The 21,662-nt window shown below is 48.9% G+C and overlaps 1 protein-coding gene across 5 annotated transcripts in view; it reads left to right on the top strand.

The window, feature by feature from the left end:
• Positions 1 to 3,005: 3,005 nt before the first annotated feature.
• The window catches only part of CACNA2D3 (calcium voltage-gated channel auxiliary subunit alpha2delta 3), an 852,366-nt gene continuing 833,709 nt past the window's right edge, over positions 3,006 to 21,662 (top strand). For 3 of the 5 annotated variants that reach the window (XR_013449535.1, XR_013449536.1, XM_078076955.1), the window contains exons 1-2: positions 4,301 to 4,565; positions 5,237 to 5,318. Coding sequence is in view for 1 of the 5 variants with exons in the window: in XM_078076955.1 (XP_077933081.1) it covers positions 4,444 to 4,565; positions 5,237 to 5,318 (204 nt within the window). In the remaining 4 variants the exon portion in view is untranslated. Of the gene's footprint in view, positions 3,148 to 4,300; positions 4,646 to 5,236; positions 5,319 to 21,662 lie in introns of those variants that run through there. The other 2 variants (XR_013449537.1, XR_013449538.1) reach the window with 2 other exon arrangements.

The raw sequence follows: 21,662 nt of genomic DNA, 5'->3' as shown, positions 1-21,662 counted from the left end.
TAATACATTCACAAGTCTCAAAAATCAAAATGATTTAAAGTGATAAACATTGTGAGACATCACTTTCGATCCTGTCCCCATCTACCTGTTCCTCCTAATCCCCCAACAAGTAATACCTATTTGTAGTTTCTTGTGTATTTTCCATTTTTAAAGCAAATAAAAATATGTCATTTTCTTTTTTTTTTTTAAAGATTTTATTTATTTATTTAATTGACAGAGAGAGAGAGAGACAGCGAGAGAGGGAACACAAGCAGGGGGAGTGGGAGAGGGAGAAGCAGGCCTCCCGCGGAGCAGGGAGCCCGATGCGGGGCTCGATCCCAGGACCCTGAGATCATGACCTGAGCCGAAGGCAGTCGCTTAACCAACTGAGCCACCCAGGCGCCCCTCATTTTCTACCTTTCTTACACAAAGGTAGCATACCATATACACTCTTAGGAACCTTGTTTTAAAAAAATATATATTCCCCAGATCTTTTCACAACCATATATAGAAATCATCCTCGTTTTTTAAACAGTTGCATAATACTCCATTGTGTAGATGCTTGCTTAACTAATCGTGTACTAATAGCCAGTTGTGTTGTTTCCAGTCTTCTGCTTTTAGAGTTAATGCAGTAATGAATAACTGTATATGTACGCAATTACTAACTGCAAGGTAAATTCCTATAAAAGGGATTGGTAGGTCAAAGTTTAAAGCATTTGTCATTCTGCAGCTTCAGGGTGAAGCATTTTGTATCCCTATCAGCAGCATCACGGCCTTTTAGCCCATCTCTCTTTCTGATCTGGAGCAGTAGATCTTTACCCAGTTAGACCCAAAACCCTCTTTGCCATCCTGATTTGAAATTCTGAGACGATATAACCTGCTCAGTCAGACTTTTTTTTTTAAAAATCAATATGATGATTTATCTGGTAATATCCAAGAGAAATAAAAGTAATTTATAATAAAACAAGAGATATTTCACTATGTGAAACACTCGTGCAAGATTATACTGCAAGATGTTATGAATTCATTAGAAGCTTGCACTTCTATGCAGACTAACTGTGAATGCCACACTCAAATGCTGACCAATACAGATGTGCTCTGTTGGTGACTCAGGACCTGTGAGCACAGTTGCCACTGGAGAAATGATTTTCCAAAATGGTAAAACAAACAAACAGACAAACAAAACCTTTGGCTAATGTTCTAAATGAAACGGATGACAACCTTCCCTTTATTTACACAGCAGTTGCATTTCTGGAAAATTTGGTGCTTGTAAAAGCCATGCAAAAGCTCCTTTGTATTTTTATATAAAATGGGTTTAAGTTCTCTATTCAGATAATGGTGACCAGATTTTTCTCCTACCTGAATGTCCAGGGGGTCATTTGAAAGTCCTGTGGGACATAGGACAATTCTCCCTTGTGTGGGACTGTCCTCCCTCCATCTACTAAATGCCAGTAGGATTCCAAGTCATTGTGATAAAGAGAAAAGTCCCAAATGTCCAATATGTCCCTGGGGGCAGTGTCCTCTCCTGCCCTGAGAACTGCTGCTTTGGGGTCTCCTCTGGAGTCCATTCCATAGACCAGGACCGGGTGAACATTTCTGAAATATTTCACCATGTTTCATTTCTGTTCAAAGCCCTGCAGCAGCTCCTCATTGTAGGACAAATACAGCATCCTCAGCCGATGGGACAGAGCAGGGCTCATTTGGCCGGATTCAATGCTTCAACTGACAGTCGGGCGTTGAAATATAGGCTTTTGGGTGAGAATGGCAAGTAGGACCCAGTGCCTACTGATGCTTCTAGTTCCTTATCCTGATGTGCCTCACAAACCCCAAATCTTTCTGACACTTTGAGCTCTGAATTTATTGATATCAGATTTTGGTACACAAGATATTTTTATTTTTGACAGAGCAAGAAATGTTTAGTGGGATTCATCTTAAACATATTGTGCATCATGCTGTTTACAGTGGTTCATGTTATAATAAATAAGGTAGTCTAAGGTTATAAATGCTAAGATGCCACCTCTTGGGCATGTGATTCCCTGTGCCAGGGCTCCTTGTCCTGGTTACACTCCAGTTGCCCAGAATGCCTGTGAAGTTCAGGGTAAGAGAGCATAATGACTTTATAAAATGTCGTCGTGACCTTGGTGTTCAAGTGGCCCTCAATATAGTCCAGACGTCCAGGGGTTGCTCATATATGACTAAGCTGTACAGTTCCGCTGTGCCTCAATTTTCCCATCGGTTAATAGGGAAAACAATACTATGGATGCTACCGGTACTTTTTTTTTTATATGCACTGTAGTTGATCTCTTGTCAAAGTTTATCATTATGCATTTACCATTTATGGCTTTTTGAGTGAGGCCTGTGTCCCTCGGTAGGTACCCCCTCTGAGGCAGGTGTCATTTGTTGGCTACCGGGTCTTCAGCATATATCCCATCACAGATGCTTGACAATTCACTGGATGAATAAGTGAATGCGTGAAGGGCTATTACCATATAGATACCATATAGGTAAGGGACTGGTGCTTCACTGATGAGGGCTAGTACGCTTCCCTCCTTCCCTCACTCATTCACTCATTCACTTAGAAAGAAGGCTCCTGGGGTCTGACAGGAGAAAAAATTTTCTCCCAGCCCCCAGTTTGAGCAGCAAAGCCATCCGGACCACTTGCCCCGGGGTCAGGCTACGCTTGGCTCTGTTTGGAACTGTTAGCACGCTTCCAATGACGGGAGGTGTGCACAGAAGCGGAGAATTCATTATAACCGGTTAGTCATCCGTGGAGATTGTAGACGCTGCCCGTGGGCGGGACGCACCTGGCGTTTCCCCGGTGGGGCCTGTTTCGGGCGCCGAGCCCCGGGTGCGAGCGCGACCGGCCCACGGGAGCCCGGGGTCTCCCCTCCCCGCGCAGCCAAGTCAGATCAAGCCCAGCATCTGCTGGCGTAATTCTTTCCAGGGGCCACTGGGCAGGAGGGCCGGCCCGGGTCCTCACCCGGCAGTCCCGAGCGGCAGCGGCAGCCCACCCTCACTTGCTCCCGCGGTCGCCGAGGCTGGAGGCGGCCGGCGCGCAGGAGCGCACGTCCGGGTTGCGGAGGCACGCAAACCAGGCGGGCCCGGGCGGTGGACGCACCAGAGACCCCGCGGCGTCGGGAGCGCGCGGCTCGCCAGGGGCCACTCGAGGTGCGCTCGGCGGGTCGAGAATGACTCAGCCTCCCTCGGGTCGGTCTTCACTGCGGGTCCACACGAGGGCCCCACAAAGTTCCCAGTCACACCCCAGACGTCGCGCGCGGGCCGGGGGCTCCTACAGCCAGGTCCCGGTGGGGGCGGCCAGAGAGGCCGGAGGGCGGGGGGTGGGGCAAGGCGGGTCCCCTGGCCTCCCAGGGCTTCCCCGACTTCCTTTCGTCTCGCCCGTTCTTCAGCGCGCGGCCAGAAAGCGCCGCCGGCCCAGGGGGTGGGGGTCGGCGTGGGGGAGCGGGTGGCCTCCGGGCCTCAGAGGAATCTCGCCTTCCCGAAATCTAGGGGGTCCGCCGATCCGGAGGGACTGGGCGCCGCAGTGGCTTCCCTTCCCGGCCCTGACAGCCCGGCCGCAGCCGCAGTCGCGCGGACACCGGGCTGCAGCGCGCTCGAGCGCCAGCAGCTCGGAAGCCCGGCGGGCGCTTCAGGGGCGGCCCCGCGGCGGCCGGAGCCTGAGCCCCGCGCTCGCGCGCCAGCGCCGCCCTTCGCGCCCTTCCCTGTCAGGCGCCGGGGCCGGAGCAGTAGCCGCGGGCGGCCACGCAGCAGTGCCCTAGCCGGGACCCGCGGAGCCCCCAGTCCCGTCCCCGCCCCACTCCGCCGCTGGCGACCCCGGCCGGCGCCGCAAGCCCCGGCTCCTTCCTCAAGACTTTTGCCTCTCCGCCTGCCCCTTCCCTCCGGAGAATCCTCTAAGGCTCGGCAGCGCCCGACCCCGCCGCCCCAGACCCTGGGGCGCTCCTCCCGCCCCCCCTCCCCCCAGCAGCCCCGGCCCCTGGGGTCGGGGGACCGCCCGGGGCCAGCCTGAGAGTCGCGCCCGCGGCCGCGGACTGCGGAGTTGTAAAGAACTCGGCGGCCGCAGTGGCCGGGCGGGGCAGGGCGCGCTCCGCCGCCGCCAAGGACACTGGAGTTTGCGAGTCCCCGCCCGCGCGGCGCCTCCCGCCCTCCCGCCGGGGCCCGCCGGACTCCCCGGGGCCGCCGAGGCGGGGCCGGGCGGCCGCCGTGCGAGAGGCGCGGCTCCCTCCCTCTTCCCCCGCCCGCCTCCCTGTCCCCTCCCTTCCCTCCCTCCTCTTCCCCGCCCTCCCCCACCCCCAGCTCCTTTTTCTGCTCCCCAAGTGAGCCCGGCGCGCGAGAGGCAGGCGGGGCGGCGCGGAGCAGTCAGCCCAGCGCGCTCGCCCACCGCCCGCTCGGCGCAGCTCCCCGCGGCCGCTCCTGTCGCCGCCGCCGGCGCGTCGGAGGGAGCCCAGCATGGCCGGGCCGGGTTCGCAGCGGCGCGCGTCCCGGGGGGCCTCGGCGCTCCTCGCCGCCGCGCTTCTCTACGCAGCGCTGGGGGCCGTGGTGCGCTCGGAGCAGCAGATCCCGCTCTCCGTGTAAGTGCCGGCTCCTGCGCCGCCCGGGGAGGGGACCCGGCCGCCCGCGACCCGCCGTGCCCAAGTTTGGGCGCCTGCAGGTGCGGCCCGGCAGGACCTGCCGCGGGCGTCGGCCTCGCCTCTCGCACCTGCCTTCCAGGACGGGCGTGGGGCGGCGAGGCTGGGGTGGGATGCTCTTGCCCCCTCGCTCAGGTCGGCGAGGGAGACCCGGAGAGGTTCACCTCAAGTGACAGCTCCAACTTTGAAGCCTGTTTACCGAATCCAACTTCCACGGGCCATTTATTTATTCCCTCTTTGCTGTCTTGCCATCTCACTTCTTTTTGGGGAAGGGGGGGAAATGGGTGGGTTTCTTCCGACTAGTATTTGCCAGGTGATGCCCAGTTGGGTGGTCAAGTTCTCAGACAATGATTCACATAAAACCCGGTGATCTTTTTAGAGAGCTTGGGAGACTTTGCGCGTTTTGAACTATGTGACCCCCCTCAGGCCCCCTCCCGCGTTGCGCTCTGCAGTTTGGTGCTGGCAGTTTCTACCCAGGCGCTTTTTCTTTTCTTTTTCTTTTTTTTTCCTCCAATGTTCTGTCGCCCGGCTCCTTCAGCCACAGCCCCGTGTGTGCGTGCGTGTTGACTGTGACACGGGTGTTATATTTGTTCCTGTGCCCTTTCTCCCTGTAGGGTGAAGCTCTGGGCCTCCGCTTTTGGTGGGGAGATAAAATCCATTGCTGCTAAGTACTCCGGCTCCCAGCTTCTGCAAAAGGTAAGGTTTCTGTAGTGGCAGGAGGCGATGATTTTTCCAGCACAGAAAATGGAGGCAGATTTAGTTTTCCAAACAAACGTGAACCCGGAGCAGCGTCAGTTATCAGCGGTGTCTCTGGTCCCCTCGTGTCTTGGCAGTGGACTGTGCAATGATTCCTCCCTACCAACTGGTTATTTTTAGATGACACTTGGTTCTAAACACAAAGAAAGGCAGGATCCTCACTGGCACTGTCCTGGCTGGGGCTCGGAAACTGAGTGTGTTTGCCTGGCTCTCCTTCCAGTGTCGGTATTGCTGTTACCATGTGAGAGCAGATGCTTTTCTGGCCAAAAAAATGCTAACTTCATCCAAGGGGCAGCCTCAGTGCCTGTTTTATGATGTCTTTCACCTTGCCTGCTTTGGAGACTGGGGTTCAGCATATCTGAGAAAGACGCTGCACTATTGTTTGTCATCCCTGCGGTTGTACAATCCCATTATTCCCCAATCATCTAGACCCAGGGCTGGGATGCATTACATCATTACAGATAAGGAGAATGAATGTGGTTATCTTTCCACTCAGCTGTACTGCCGGGTAATAACCTATGAGAGTAGTCCACAAACTTAAGAAATTGGTCTGCGTCCATATAATTCTGGAGAGTAATGAGAATGGAGAATTGATTATTAGGCTTTTATCAGAAGCTGCATCAATTTTAATTCAAACAGGCAGCATTATGCTTAAAATTACCTTGTGAGATGTATGGTCCTTTGCCCTCCCCTCCAAGAAAAAAAAAAAGAAAAAAATAGGCTGGGGAGGAGAAATTACAAGGGTTCAAAGAATTTCAAGTTAACAAATCAGCAGGATCAATCCAAGTATTCTCTCAAAGATAGAAAATAAAATTGGCCTTTAGGGGATATTTCTCTGAAAATGGGTACAAACAGATTAAATTGTCAAGTTAACTTTTCAGCATTTTTAAATGTGCTTTTTGGGCCAATGTAACATATGTGTTATGCATGCTGCCTGGTAACCAAGTACGTATTTTATTTATGGCATTCTGCTTCAGAGAGTAGCGTTTTTGGGGACATTATATGAAGCAGTTTGTCACACGAAATCCAAATATCGTAATAAGGCATCAGCCCACAATGGAAAGAAGGAAGTTATTCTTAAAAATTGCCAATAGCCATATTCTTTGAAACTGTGGGAAGACTGTTTGCTCAAACTCCGTTATTTGGGGAAGGAGTTCATTGAATTATGGGCAGTTGATAAAAACTTGAGGCTGCGATGTGCCTTTATAGAAAAATGATAATTTATATACCTGCGACCCACCCGTCAGTTTATAGGAATTGCCTCTTCTGCGGGTATTCTTTGAACCTGGACCAGTCTGTATCCCGCTTTGGCATTTTGCCTGTGTGTCACATGTTTTATGTGAAGAGTGTGGGACTGTTGCCGTTGCTTGTATTGCATTGCCTGTGTATTTTCCTTATGCTTTTAAAGAAGAGAACATTTTTGTATAACTTTAAAGAAATATTTTTCATCTGCCTGTTGTAGTTTAGTTGTAGCAACTCTGAAAGTATTCTTTCAGAGCCTGTGAATGGTTTTTTGGTTGTGCTTACCTATCTTTTACCTCACATTTTGTAGGAGCACAGGAGATAGGCTTTTTCCTTCTCTCTGAAGTTAGCACACACGCTCGCACACACATGCACACACACTGCACAAAAAAACCCATCAGCCATATTATTGGCTACTCTGTAATAGCCAATTGGAAACAGCTAAAATGCTTCTCTTACCTTCTCATCAGCATCCTTTCTGATACTGAATTCACAAGCCTAGCTTTGCTTTTGTCATGTTTGCAGCTTGACAATTGTGTAATTATTTCCAGCTGTTTATGGCTTTGTTGTCATTCCTTGCTGTTGCCTGGCGTTTTGTAATCGGATGCAAGGGGAAGGTGGGGTGTTGCTTGGCATTAGGTTCCGGGGTGGATACCTGCTCTTCTTGCATTTCGAAGGCAGTCATGTGCCATGGAGTCCTGAGGTACCTATGGCTTTGGCCTGATAGGCAAGGACTTCCATGAATGATGGGCAGGGCACGTCAGGTAACTTGGGGAGTCCTTTTGCAGGTACCTTTTGGCCATCTTGGTCCATTGCCTCCAAATATGACGGAATTTTTTAAATTAGCAAATAACATTGATTTAGACAGTTCAGAATATAAGAAACTTTAAGAAGAGATCTAAGGTGCTCAGAGTGTGGGAGGCATAACATCATTTGGAAAAGCAAGGAGACAGTTGCCTTTCTCTTGCTTATTTTCACGTTTCTGGCCATTTGCCTGAAGAAATACTCCTCTAAGTCAAAACTCTGTGCATCCTTCCATCACATCACTGCATCCTTAACAATTTGGATACTCTGAACATGAGTTAAAAAAAAAAAACTTGGCCGTAAAACGAAGTTAACACTGTATTAAGGGGACTCAAAGGTGACAATACCATGTTGCATAATAGACTGTAATTACACTTTTAAGGCACGGACATGTAAATTTGATTTTCAGTGAAGTAGGCATACTGCATACCACTGTATCATTTTACATACTCTATGTAGTTTCTCTAGTTGACACTTCATGTTGTGAATTAATGTAGTATATTCATTTTTAGAATGGGGGTTTAGTAATTTCTGCACCAAGGAAAAACTTTACAAAACAGCTATTGTGAATATAAGTTAAATAACAATTGGCCGTTTATTTTAAGGTGTTTGGAGACTGGGAAAACTGCCATTTTGGTAAGGTTTTTTTATTAGATAATATAATTTGAGCTAGTAGAATTATCGCTGACTTCATCAACATAAACACAAGTGTTTAACAATGTACCTCATTGTCATGGCTTCAAAAAGGAGAGCGTTTCCCCAATTGTTTCTATGTTTAATACCATGGCTTTCACTACTTTAGCTTATGATAATATGGTAGGTATTCTGTGCCAGACTTTCCCTATTTTTTTTTCTCCTTTTTGTCTTTGCTGAGCACAGGAACAGCAACCTATTAGTTTCTTTTAAAGAGGATATTTCTGAGTTTGTAGAAGGCTGTCATCGTGTTTGAGCAAAGGGGTGTGTTTTGGGGACGGTGTGGAAGAACCTGAGACGTGTGTGTCGGACTCAGAGTTAATCTTGAGAGGTTGTTACCATTGTGCCAGAACAGCGGCCCCGAAAGGGAAGTCCTGGGGAGCCGCTGTGTGTCTGTGTCCCGCCTTCCTTAGCCGGCAGATACTGCAGAGGTTTCAATTGGCTTCAACTTTTAATTAACTTTCCTGTTTGACATATTCATGCCAGTATTCAGCTGCCTCTATCTTGCTTCATTTTCCTCAGAGAATGCACATTGTTTGGGTTCTTTTGGGGAGGCATAGTTTTATTACCTCTCTATTTTGGGATTCAGTGCCTGGCATTCCGGTAGGTCTGGTAGCCTAGGCTGTTAAACTCATGGGCTCCACGCCCCGAACACTCACAGTACAAGGTATTAAAGTGGCGTGATGCTCATTGCCATGCTCCTTAGGAAGAATTTGGTAGAAGCTGGGCTTTTTTCATTCTATTTAGTACCGCATTCAGAGATTGCTATGTTTATGGGGATGAAGGGTTCCAATTACATTTTCCAGAATCGGGATGATAAATACACAGCGGAAATACAGGTACTGTGTGTCTCTGCCATTAATGAGAGGAAAATAATGGACATTCACCTTGCATGCCTTATGCAGCACTTACCAAACGTGCACTTCTTGGAATGCACAACCAGGTTTTTGCGTTATCAACTATTTATTGAAAGGGCGGCTTTCATACATAAACGTGATGTCGCTTTCCACAAGACAGAGTCAGCAGAGTAAAAGGTTGGTTTTTTAACCCGTTTTGATAATTATGACTCTTCATCAATGTGGAAATCAATGGACTTTTAAATAATTAAATAGGAGTATTCACTTATCAGGAATTGGGTCGCAGTGCTGTGCTGCCTATAGGAAGCCTGATACTCTACAGATTGCTTTTCTAGGGGAGGCGCTCCTTCGCTGAACATTTTTGTTGAGTAAACACGGTTATTTGTCATTCTGCAAGATTAATGCATTCAACCTACGCTGCCAGTGGCCAATGCTCTAATTCACAGCACCACTTCAATTACTGGACTTTTCTCTGGCAGATTATTTTTAAAAGTCTTGAAATCTCAGAAATGACCGTTTTCAATGTTTCAGGACAGCTTATTGGTCTCATTATTGCAGTCACCAGCGCATTAGCAGGACAGGGCGAACCAGTTGGAATTCAGTGATGCATCTTACCCACACATGTATCTAACTGCGTTTGTAAACTCACACCCGGTTCCTTGATGACCAGATAAAGTTCTTTCTGTATGGCTTTGCTAAATTTTTGTCTGAGCTCCTTTTGTTCATTTTTTTTCTCTCTCTCAAAATTTCTTTGCTGCCAGATATATTTCTGCTTTGCTTTTTCTCTCATTGGGAGCTGCTGCAGCGTCTGTTGCTGGATTTACAGATGCTAGTCAAAATTAAGGGAAATGAAAATATAGACATTGTTTTCTTGTCGGAGGCAAACTCAGATTTTTATTTCAATGTGGTTATAATTTTGATCAATTACTATGGGGATCTCATGCTGGCTTTTTATTTCATTTTGTATTTTATCTTATTCTAATACCGGTGTGCTTTGAGGCAAACACACGAGTACCAAATCACCTAATAATTATGAAATCTGTCAGGCATGTGCAAGCACAATTAATGTTTCCATTTTGTGATGAAGATGTAGCCGCGTATGAGGGTGAACAAAAGTAAAAGAAATGTGGAATCATTACCCCAAGCACCTGTGGTCCCACCGGGTGTTTAATTGTCCTGCAGCCTGAAGCACATATTCATGGAAGTGCAAGTTTGAGATTTGAGCCCCTTTTCAGTCTTTGAGGGATCCTCAGTTGGTGGTGGTGCTCACACTTACGTCGATCAATACATGACTTGGTGTGTTGAGCTTGCCTAAAGAAGTGTACATTCTCACCAGGATCTTTTGTGTCCGGTCTGTCATTCATCCAGATTTACCATCACAGATGCCAACAAATGGGCTTTTTCTTTATCCACATTCATGTCTGTCGAGGGTCCCCCATCTTCTGCAGTCACTTCTGCTTATTGAAATTTCCTCCTTCACCGAGACCCAGAGCATCTTCTAGACAGAGACTTTGAGCAGATTCTGTGTTCCCTGGGACACTGTGATCTGACTGGGAGGTTTGCTATGGCTGAGACTGAGAAAAAATGAAATAGATGTTGTAAATGCCAGCCTATGAATTAGCATATGAGATCCTTTTAATGCAGTTTTTATACAAGAAACATAATGGCCTGTGTTTTATATCAAGTGACTACAGTCGTGCTATTGTGTATCATTCAGAAGAAGTTCCTCATGTCAGGCTTCTGGAAACATTGATAGAATCTTTATCAGCCCTTTTTGGTCCATTAAACAAAAGTTAGCTTCTCCTTCAAGGGAAGGAAGGAAGGAAGAGGAGGGCTGCTTGATTTCCTTTGATTTCCCTGAGTATTTAGTGACCAGCAGATTGAGGTGGTTGTTCCTGAAATGTCAAGCCAGGCTCAAAGACCCCTCTGTGATGCAGCCCTCTGCCTGGACCACAACTCACCCTTGACAGATTAGGCATCTGCATAGCTAATGTATTTTTAGGGGATTTCTATGTGCGTAGCCAGCACGTCTGCTTTTCAGAAGAAAGTTATTTTACCGATACAACTTTGAAAAGAGTCCAGTGTGTTTTCAATAAATGGTAAACATTTCAATTTCCATTTGCTTTGAAAAACATTCATTGGGTGTTCATTCCAAGGCTGTTTAAATAAGGCATTAAATTTATAAGGTGTATTAAATTTGTATGTTGCATAGCTTCCTGGTGACCTCAAATCAAGATTATGAACATAACTCAGAAGCCAAACTATTAATGGGCATTTCAAGGCCATATTGGAAAGAAGAGCATTATCTCTTGACAAGAAATAGATGGCTATTTCTTCACTTTGTGCACTTCAGAGTGTTTATCTTGGCACCTGATATTGGAAAACAGTACCCTCCCAAGGTTAAAAGAGCTGTTATCCATGTAAATGATCTGGGCAGGCAAGCTGGGCAGGGTCGTAAGTGGCTGTGGGTTCACAGAGCAGACCTTTGGTTATCCATTTTAGGTGAAGCAACTGCCAGTTGATATTTGGGGCTCACACATGTCATTACCATTATACTTACTAACTTCGTGCATGTGTGTGTAAGCCCATAAAAATGGATGCTGCTCATCACAGAACGTGCCAGATGCTGCCTGCTGATGGAGAAGACTGTTGTCCTCTTGGGCTTCTAGAGAGCGTGGCTTGAGGGGCTCAGCCAGGTCTGCTGGGACAGGACCAGTCCACCCGGCACCTGAGATGGTGTAGGCAGCTGGAAGCTGAGGATCTGCTGAGCCCGGGACCAGCTACATAATTTGTAGGGCCCAATGAGTGAGGAAAATATGGGACTCTTTGTTCAAAAACTATGAAGAATTTAGAGATGGTGACAGCAGAGCATTAAAGCACAGGGCCTCTTGGGCCCTGGGCAAAGGCCCCTATGGGACAGGCCGTGCTCAGTTAGGCTTTCTCTTTCCCCTGCTCGGTGGCTCGTCCTCTCAGCCTGATTGAACGTTCAGGCCACAGTCAGTGTAGGAGGTGTCCTTTGCCTGTCTTTTTTCATCGTCATAATAGGTGGAGAACTTGGAGCGTTTACAGAGCTGCGCATCTTTGGAGATGCGGTGTTGTTAAAGGAGAGGTCACTGGCTTAGGAGCCATGACATCTGTCTTTTTATCTTTTCTGTAGACATTTCCTGAGTGGATTTGGGCAAACTGCTTAATCTCATAGTAAAAACAGGTGGACTTCACTCATTCGCTCTGCGTTCCTGCAGTCCAGGTACTGTGATAAGGATTTTATAGATGCCATCCCCTTAAATTCTCCCAACAACCCAATAAGTCAGGGACTACCACTCACCCCCATTTTACAGATTTGGAAATTGAGGCTCCCAGAAGTTAAGCAGCCTTTCCAAGGTGACTGAATCTGTTTACCTGGCCACTGTGCTACAATGTCCCCTCCTCTCTTTGTGACCTTTTTTGGCCTCAGTTCCTGTTTGAGAAAAATGTGGTTAATACCTGTGTTTCTCTAGCTCATGAGTGTTTGGGAGGACTAAATGAGGTAGCAGCTGAGAGGTTACTTCAGAAGCTGAAACCCCGGGCTAACAGCAGAGAAGACAGGTGTGGAGTCAGAGGGACTTGGACTGGAGTCCCGGATCTGCCATTTCCTAGCTGGGTTGTCTTGTTGTTTGACATTTCTAAACCTGTACCCTCGCATGTGAAAGGAGTCCAACACCTTCTACATTATAGGCTGTGATGAGGATTAAATGAAATAAAGTACAAAAAGCACTTAGCATGGTGCCTGGCCCATGGAAGCCTCCTGCCAGGGTGTTGCTGAGGTCATTACTGGTTGCATGATACAACCAGAAGGTCTTTAGGTAACCTTCACCGAGCATCTGTGGGGACTAGGTTCGCTCATGCCAATGAGCAAGAGCACGGATGGGCGGGTGAGTGCCGGGTGCCGGCGTATTGGCAGGTGATCCCACAAGGCACCTGAGAGGAGGGAGCTTGTGGACCCAAGTGGGAGGAGGCTGTGTGGACATGACCTCTGCCCAGACATTCACTCTTCTCCTTGAGGTCAGCTCTTTTGTCCCTGAGGGTCAGGAGGAGAACCCCTCACATGAGGAATGAGGCTTGAAGAACTGTGTCAGGGTCTCCCCGTTACCTCCTCCCTGGCTCTGCCCTGCTGTGGGGGCGGTGGGTCAGGCTGAGGAGTGGCTGAGTGTGCCCCAGTGTTCTGAGTGTGGCTGGAGCCATAGGAGAGTGCAGGCATCCAGCGATCCCCCTGCTGTGGGGGTGCGTCCAGGAGCCAGCCGTGGGCACTCATTAATCCGGATGCCCTCTTGGACAGCATTCCAGGCATTTCCTCCCATGAAAATCCCATCTGCTGGACTTCTCCCAATGACTTCCCGGGGTGGGGGTGGGGGTGGCCCTGGAGACCAGCAGGAGACTGGGCACCTCACTGGGCGTGGGGGGAGGGGTCTTTCCTCCAGTTGGGACAGGAAGGTGCAGTGGTGCATGGGGACTGCCATCTGCCCCCAAGTCTCAGGAGGCACTGAAGGGCATCCTGTGTCCCTTGGTCCTTCCCACTGGCCCTCCTGCCTCTGCTTCAGAGCTTGCTTGGCACATTCTGTTGTGTTTGGCTTATGAGCATCTGCAGTCCTCTGCTGATCTCCTTGAAGATGTTGCAGGAGTGACACGGGCCACCCGTTTGTGGTAAACATAGGCACCAATACTTTGAAATCATGCTGGGGGTGCTATTGTAGCTGCATAACTTAAGAACATTGTTTATGCATGAAGCCGTTATAATCAGCCGTGAAAGTCAGTAAGAAGTCAGGAATGAAAGGAAACATGCAAATATGTGGTAGTTCCACTTGGGCCAGGTAGTTCAGAAAAGTGCCCAAGAACCGTTTGTGCCCAGGAATGTTACAGAACATCAGAGTCTGACTGTGCTGGCAGCTTCTTGAAATCCACCACGGTCATAACCAGCTTAGGTAAACAGATGGTTGATGGGGGATGGATAGGAAGGAAATGGACTTTTTCTTCTTTCGTGTGTTTAGTATGAGCCAGGCATGCTTTGTAGGAAAGGAGATCATGTCAGGCATCTGATGTGGTCCTTGGTTCTCTTTGGAGTGGCCCCCATTACCTACCTCTTGCAGGTGGGTCTTGCAGCTCAGGGAGGTGGAGTAGCTGGCCATGTAGTGGGGCTGGGACTCACACTGGTTTGTTTTGAGCACCGCCCCCCCCCCCCCCCCGACAAGCCTGGGATTTTCCTTTATGGCACAGGCCACCTGTGTGGGTTGATCCCACCTGAGCACAGGCTCCAGTGGGGTTTGCAGGACCGCAGCAGGATGAGAAGGGCTGGGTAGGTTGGGATGCCAGAGCCCTCGCCACTTTCTTTCTCCCAGACGTGTGTCCTCAGGTGGGGTATCGGGATGTGCGCTCTTTGGACAGTGAGGCTAAGAAGGACTCTCTGACCTCCAGTGTGGGCTCGTGCCTGCTGGGGGCCAAAAAGCAGTTCCTAGGGGAGTGTGGGTAGGGGTTGACTGGTCTGGCCCTGGCTTGCAGGGGAGTGGGGGCGGTGTCGGGCACCTTAATGCCTCTTAGCCTGGAGGGTGCAGCTGCCAAGGAAGAGAACAATCTTGTGGGATCCCCAAGCAGGATGCTGTCTCAGCTAAGACAAGAGGATTCAGCCGTTCTGGAAAAAACGGGGAGCATTTCCCTTCATGTTTTCCCAGAAAACTCAAACCTGCTCTTCGTCTGTTTGCTCAGGTCTCTGAATATGGCAAGTGTGGTGCCATACACTTAATGATTTGACATCTTTTCCTGAGACTTTGGTGTTTTACATTAAAATGGAATGAAAGGTGTAATTGGCCTGTGGAATTCCCCCCAGTCTAGACCTTCCCATGATGTAAACTTGACCCTGCATTTCCTTCTTGACAGCTGCTAAGTCTTGGCTCCCAGGAGGGAATGAAGTGTCTGGTTTTAGAAAAATCTAGATTTCTTTTTTTTTTTTTAATTTTTTTTTTTTTTTTTAAGATTTTATTTATTTGACAGAGACACAGCGAGAATGGGAACACAAGCAGGGGGAGTGGGAGAGGGAGAGAAGCAGGCTTCCTGCCAAGCAGTGAGCCGGACGCGGGGCTCGATCCCAGGACTCCGGGATCATGACCTGAGCCGAAGGCAGACGCTTAACGACTGAGCCACCCAGGCGCCCCGAAAAATCTAGATTTCTATTACAGTGAGCATGCATAGCCGAAGACAGATTTTTAAAAAGAGCATGGGCCTTGGAGTTGAATTCTGCTCTGCCAGTCACTAGTTTTACCTCCCTGGGCCTTGGTTTGCTCATCGGCAAAATAGAAGTACTAATAAAAGCACCTGTGTTATAGGGCATTGGGGAGGATTAAGTGATATAACCCATATGAAGTAGTTTAGAACAATATGTGGCACATGGGAAGCCTTACTTCTCTGGCCACTCTCTCATTTATAGTGTCCTGCTTCATTTTTAATGAAGAGCAGAAGAGACTCCTGGAATTTTAGTCACTTGGACCCCATAATGGGTTCATAAAATTAAGACAATGAATGGCACACACATTTAATGTGACAAAGGCATGGTTGCAAACAAAAGCATTTATGACGTCCCCGAGGAGGTGGATTTCTTTTGCTTTCTTTCCCAAATTCTTCTCATCTGGGCCCTTGTACAGTAAAGGTGGGCAGTTTGGGAATTCAGGTTTGTTCTTGCTATAACACTGTACTGTAATTTGCAAAGCAAGGGGAGAGTCAGAAACACCTGGCAGGGCTTTGGCTCTTTGTACCTGCACCATCCATAATGCCTTCTCTATTGTTCTTTGTTGGGGCAGAGGCGGAAAAATATTGTAAAAAGAACAAAAGGTGTGGGAGGCAACAAATCCATTGGAAGTAGGTAATCTTTGGCCACGAGTCATAACACACAGCTTTACTCTTAGCTTCCTACCACTTTCCATTATCCGTGAAATTTCTATTAACACAACATGATCACATCATGTACCAACAGCTCAAATGGGCACAGGTTTTTGCCCCACTGACAGTCATTTGGCTTCCTGGATACTAATGCCGAAGTTTGAGTGTTCTTTCTTCTTTTTTTAATTTATTTTTTATTTTATTTTTTAATTTTTTTTTAAAAGATTTTATTTATTTATTTGACAGAGAGAGACACAGCGAGAGAGGGAACACAAGCAGGGGGAGTGGGAGAGAGAGAAGTAGGCTTCCCACCGAGCAGAGAGCCCGATGCGGGGCTCGATCCCAGGACCCTGGGATCATGACCTGAGCCGAAGGCAGACGCTTAACGACTGAGCCACCCAGGCGCCTCCTTCTTTCTTCTTTTTTGACCTGTGCTCCTGTCAGAATGCACACAGCACAGAGAACCTTGTTTAAAGGAATCGCTGTCAGACAACCCGTAAAAGGTGTGTGTGTGTGTGTTTTAATATACATGGACTGTTTCCTCTTGTAAATAAAAACTGAGGTCTACTTTAAAATCCCAAGGTCTGTGGCCAAGTTTGAGTATTTCAGAGCATCAGGATCATCTGGTCACCCTGAAAGAAGATGTAATCCTCTTAGGAAAGGGCTCACAGCTTACTAATCTTTTGAAAAAAGCCAACAATATACATTTCCCAGAACAGGAATTTCAGAACTATGGAGCCACAGCTGGATTTTCTACTTAAATAGCAAGATTTTCAGGTGTTTTTTTTTTTTTTTTGCATGAAACAAATGCCCTATGAATGTTAGGAAAAACATATAGACTTAGAAAGAAATCAGGGGATTATTGATTTTTAAAAATTTACCTTTAAGGGAGGTGGTTGGTCTTGGGAAGGCAGAAATGTGTAGGTGAAAGTCGGGATCTGAGTCAGGCTAATCCAGATTAGAATCCAGGGCCACCCTGACAAGTCAGTCATGGAACCTCACAGTTTCTATCTGCCAAATGGACACGACAGTAATAACTTCTAGAGTGGACTGAGAAGTCCAAACGAGAATATGGACACAGGATGCTTAGCAATAAGTGTTTCACAAGAAGCATTTAGAAAAGGTGGGCTTCTGTCATCATTCCCCAGGAGCTGCTCCCGCATCCCAGGCATGTTGGCTGCTTGAGAGAGCCGTTCGTCCGCTTCGGGGAGAGCTAACATCAGGCCACCTGCAGGCCTTCTTTGGAGACCTCCATTAAAGCTGCCCACCACTGAGCTCCACAAAGGCGTCTTAGACAGTAATCATAACAATGATGCATGTGCTTTGTGTGTTGTGCCCTGTGTTTTATTTGTATTCCTGAAATCCTCACAACCACTCCTGAGGTGGGTTCTGTCATCCCCTCCATTTTAGACAGATAGAAACCAAAACAGAGAATGTAACTTTGCCCAAGATTACCCAGCTTCCAAGTGGCAAAGGCAGGCTTAGAGCCAGGGTCTTGTGAGTCCTGTTCAGGTGCCTGGACTGGGGCACCTGGATATTTCCAGGACCATCATGTTTTGGTCTGAGCCTGTTATTGGCTCATCGGGACTGGTGGTGGAAACTTCTTCCTCATCCTTAATCCTTTCCCCTTTGGAATTCTTAGTCTTATTTGGATGCATTGTCATTTGCTTTCATAATACAGAATTAAAAGGGGGCCAATGATGAGGGGAGGGCCCGGAACCCTTCTAGCTTTTTACAGTGTTCTCTTTTATTATAATAACATGATGCTGCTTGTCTTTTGATTCCGTTGAGGGTCAGCCAGCCCTCTCCACATCAGCTCTGACTCTTAAGAAGCCTTTCTGAAAATCTCATTGAATTTAATTCAGTTTCCCTTTTTGTATTCCCCATTAAGGTAATGGAGGATCATGGGGAGGACCCTGGGACAAGATGAATCTGGCTGGAGATCCAGTGTGTCCCTTAGCTTCACTTCCGGGCCTCGGGTTCCTTACCTGTAAAATGGGGTCATGAGGATTAGCTGTGCCAGCCTGTGGCAGTCTTCGTGTCCAGTAAATTTCAACTCCTTGGTTTTTGATATGCTCATTCTTTGTCTCTCTTCCCTGGGTGTTTTTTGGTGCTTCTTATTTTTTCAGGGAAGAAACACAGTTCTGTTTTTCTGCTTGATTGACAGCTAGCTTGAAGGCCACAGCCCTTAGACCTACTAGGGTCAGTTTTATTTTGCATGGAATGAGTCTGGCAGATCTGTTCATGCCCCTGGCAGTCCTGGGGATACGTGATATCCTGAGGACCCCTTATCTTTCTGTGTGGGGTGTCAAGAAGGAGGCAGGTAACTAGACCTTCAATTCCCCCAGGGCGGACTTGTTCTTTCTGACGGGAGAGGGTCCTCCTTTGGCACTTAGCACAGAGCCATCTTCAGGTGGGTTTCAGGGGTTGTTTGTGGGATGTACAGATTAAACAAAGAAGAACCTGGTCAAGTCTTTTTTCTGGTGCTCACGTGCGGGTGATCAGAATAAAAACTGTATTGAACACAGGCCAAGGACGAGATCCCTCACATCTCTTTCTCCACTTACTCTCTAGTACGGGGTTTTATGACTCCCTAGCATCAGGAGCGGATGTCTCCTGGCTGCAGCAATCTGGCTCTGAAGCCCCGCGGGCAGGTCGCTCACCCACAACCCTCTTGGTACCAGCAGGGGCTGCCAGACATCCGAGCCAGCTGGTCCTCCCTTCTTCCAGCCCGCGACCCCCTCCTCGCCCCTGGGGAGCATCCCAGCAGCATCCCAAACACACTGAACACTCCCAGCAGGGCTGAGGGGTCCTGGCACCTCCGCGGCGCCGAGCCCAGCAGCTGCGGCGAGAGCACCGCAGTGCCGGGCGGGAGCACCGCAGTGCCGGGCGGGAGCACCGCAGTGCCGGGCGGGTGCACCGCAGTGCCGGGCGGGTGCACGAGGAGCACCAAGCGAGACTGATGGGGCCTCCGCCGCAGCCGCCACCATCAACCTGGGGGAGGCAACTCGGCAAAGGCAATTAGGGAGCTGCTGCAGCTAATGCCATGAAGTGCTCGGATGCCACATTCCCAGTGACATCAGGGAGAAATGAGAATTTTAATTTCTACCCCTTTCACCTTCTCCGAGGCCCTGCCGGCGTCGTGATGCCACGCAGCGTTTGCTGGGCTTGATTTCACCTTCTCAGTGCAGCTTGCTTTATTTTGCATTTGTCTGTTTATTCTTTACATCCCCTGGATGGGTTTCTGCATGTGCATTGAGGGCAGTCGGGCGCTGTGGTCCACCGCACGTAACTGCAGCATCCACGGGGCAGTGTTACCCGCTTGTGGACAGCGTCCTGGCTGCAGCCTGCAAGGCTGGAGCCCCCAACCTCCACTGAGGAGGAAACCGTGCAAGAGGCCATCCAGCCAGGCTGGGGGATTTGCATTTGCTTTTGTGTCCTGCAGGTGCAGTTGTCTGCTTTCTTCTGCAGGCCTGGCCCGCGGAGATGCGGAAAGCTCGCACCAAGCACAGCTCCTCTGGGATGAGGGGAGCAGCTGGTTAGGAAGTGGGAATTCAATCATGTGCATTTAATGGGGGGCAGTTATGCCAGAAGAGGTTTCGCTGCAGCCCCACTGTCCCTGGTATCAGGCCCAGTATGGCATTTGGAGGCTTACGGAGGAGTCTCCATCCAGCTCCTGCTGGGACGTCACTCTGCGGAGGCTGTGAGGCTTCCTTGGATGGTCTTTGCTCTGTGGGGCACCCCTGGAATTTGCCTTGGGGCCCCACAGTGACCGTAATCTGATGCCCACCTTCTACCTTCCTGCTGAGTCTGACTATTCAGAGGGGAGGGAGAGGACCTCTGAGCTGGGGCAGATCTTGGGAACCCAGTCCCTCCTGCTATGGGTGCCTGGGCCTGGTGGCATGCCCCATGTCACAGTGAATCAGGAACAGGCCAGGCCTGGAGCATTGGCGTTTTTACTGCCAGATCGTGCATTCATGAGGACATCGAGGCCACAGAGGGAAGGAAGGCTCCACGTCCCACAGTGGGCTTCTTAGAGGATGGAGAGAGACAGCTGCTAGCCCCAGACTGCCCTGTGCCTGTCAGAGCTCTCCTGCTGGATCCCACAGGAGCCCTGCTTTGTGCAGCCTTTCCTCTAGTCCAGCCACGTTGAAGCCTGAAGTTCACCTGGTGAAAATGTTCCCCAATGTGTCTGTGTTAAAAGATTTTATTTTTTTAATGTATTTTAGAGAGAGCCAGAGAGTGTGCACCAGCACACGTGCACAAGTTGGGGGAGGGGCAGAGAGAGAGAGAGGGAGAGGGAGAATCTTAAGCAGGCTCCACACCTGGCGATGAGCCCCACTTTGGGCTCGATCTCAGGACCCCGAGATCATGATCTGGGCCGAAATCAAGAGTCAGACGCTTAACCCACTATGCCACCCAGGCACCCCAATGTGTCTGTTTTTAACAGCCAAAATACTTTGTCCCAGTGTGTGGTGGGGAACATTCCCCTTATTAGCATGATCTACATTGAGTGCAGGGAGCAGGAGACAGAACAATTAGTCAACAAAAGTGTTTATTCAACATTGAGAAACCTGTCTGGAAACCCGAGGGCTCCACCTTCTCCTTTTCCACAGTAGAGGTGCACATGACCAATTGCTTCATTTTGGGTAGAACACCATGGTTTGGGAAAATTTTCAGCTGCCTTAACAGACTCACAAGAACACATTTGCTTTTGACCAAATGTTGGAAATGTTTTCTTCCTTCCTTCCTTCCCTCACTCCCTTCCTGCCTCAACAAACACCCATTGAATACTCAGTGAGGCGTGTGGAGCTGTGTTGGGTGCCAAAATCCCCTTGCTGCTTTGGCCACATTTTGCATCCTCACCCTGAATGCTTCGGTGACAGCACACGGCTCACACTCCCCAAGCACACCAGGCTGTGTCACGCCTCTGTGCCTCAGCCCACGCCAGTCCCGCCGTCCACACGGCTGACCCTGTTGCCCTTGTCTGACTGCTGAGCCCTGTCTCTCGAGGATGTCAGTCTTCCACCTGCTGAACTATCACCTGGGGAGCTTATTAAAATGCATTCTTCCAGGGTCCTACCCCAGGAGATTCGGACTCAGTAAGGTTGGCCCAGGGCCTAGGCACCTGCATTCTAACAAACATCTTAGGTAATTCTGATGACAGTGGTCCAGGGACATGCTTGGAGAAACACTGTTTGTATCCCACCTCTGGGAAGGCTTCTGGATTCCCCTAAAGAGACCGAATCTTTCCCTGTCTTTCCTGCTGGGAGGAAAGGTGCACATCTTCCCACTGGGGTTTGCTTAATCATCTGTGCTGTCCCAGGCCAGAGGTTGCAGCTGCTCCGTCCCCAAACCCAGCCTCCTCAGTGTGTATGGCGTGAATGGAGATTTTCTCTGCAATAGAAGTGGGGGCTTTGGAACAAGTCAGGCATTTTATCTTTTAAGTCAGAAGGTACCCAGGAGCATGTCTGATTGTTGAAGCAGCTTATTTACAAATCACTGAGCAGAGTTGAAGTGGCCATTCTCCAATTTGTAAGATGGAGAGAAATTTGTTGACCTGTCACCGATGGCTTTTCTTCCTACCAAATAGGTTACCGGGACCTTTAACAGAAAATTGTTTGGTGAACATCAATATGAAAGACGCCATCTGCTTCCCATAAAAGGGCTGCTCCTAATCTCTCTGGTACAAGAATTGCTCCCCCAGGGGCCTGTTGGGCACAAAACTGCATTTTTCCTAAGTCAGCAGCTTTCATACTTTTTTTGACCATGACCCAAAGGAAGA

Source organism: Halichoerus grypus, chromosome 1 (assembly GCF_964656455.1).
Source record: "Halichoerus grypus chromosome 1, mHalGry1.hap1.1, whole genome shotgun sequence".
NCBI lineage: Eukaryota > Metazoa > Chordata > Mammalia > Carnivora > Phocidae > Halichoerus > Halichoerus grypus.
The sequence above is the reverse complement of the archived record's forward strand: the minus strand, read 5'-3'. Positions and strand labels throughout refer to the sequence as shown.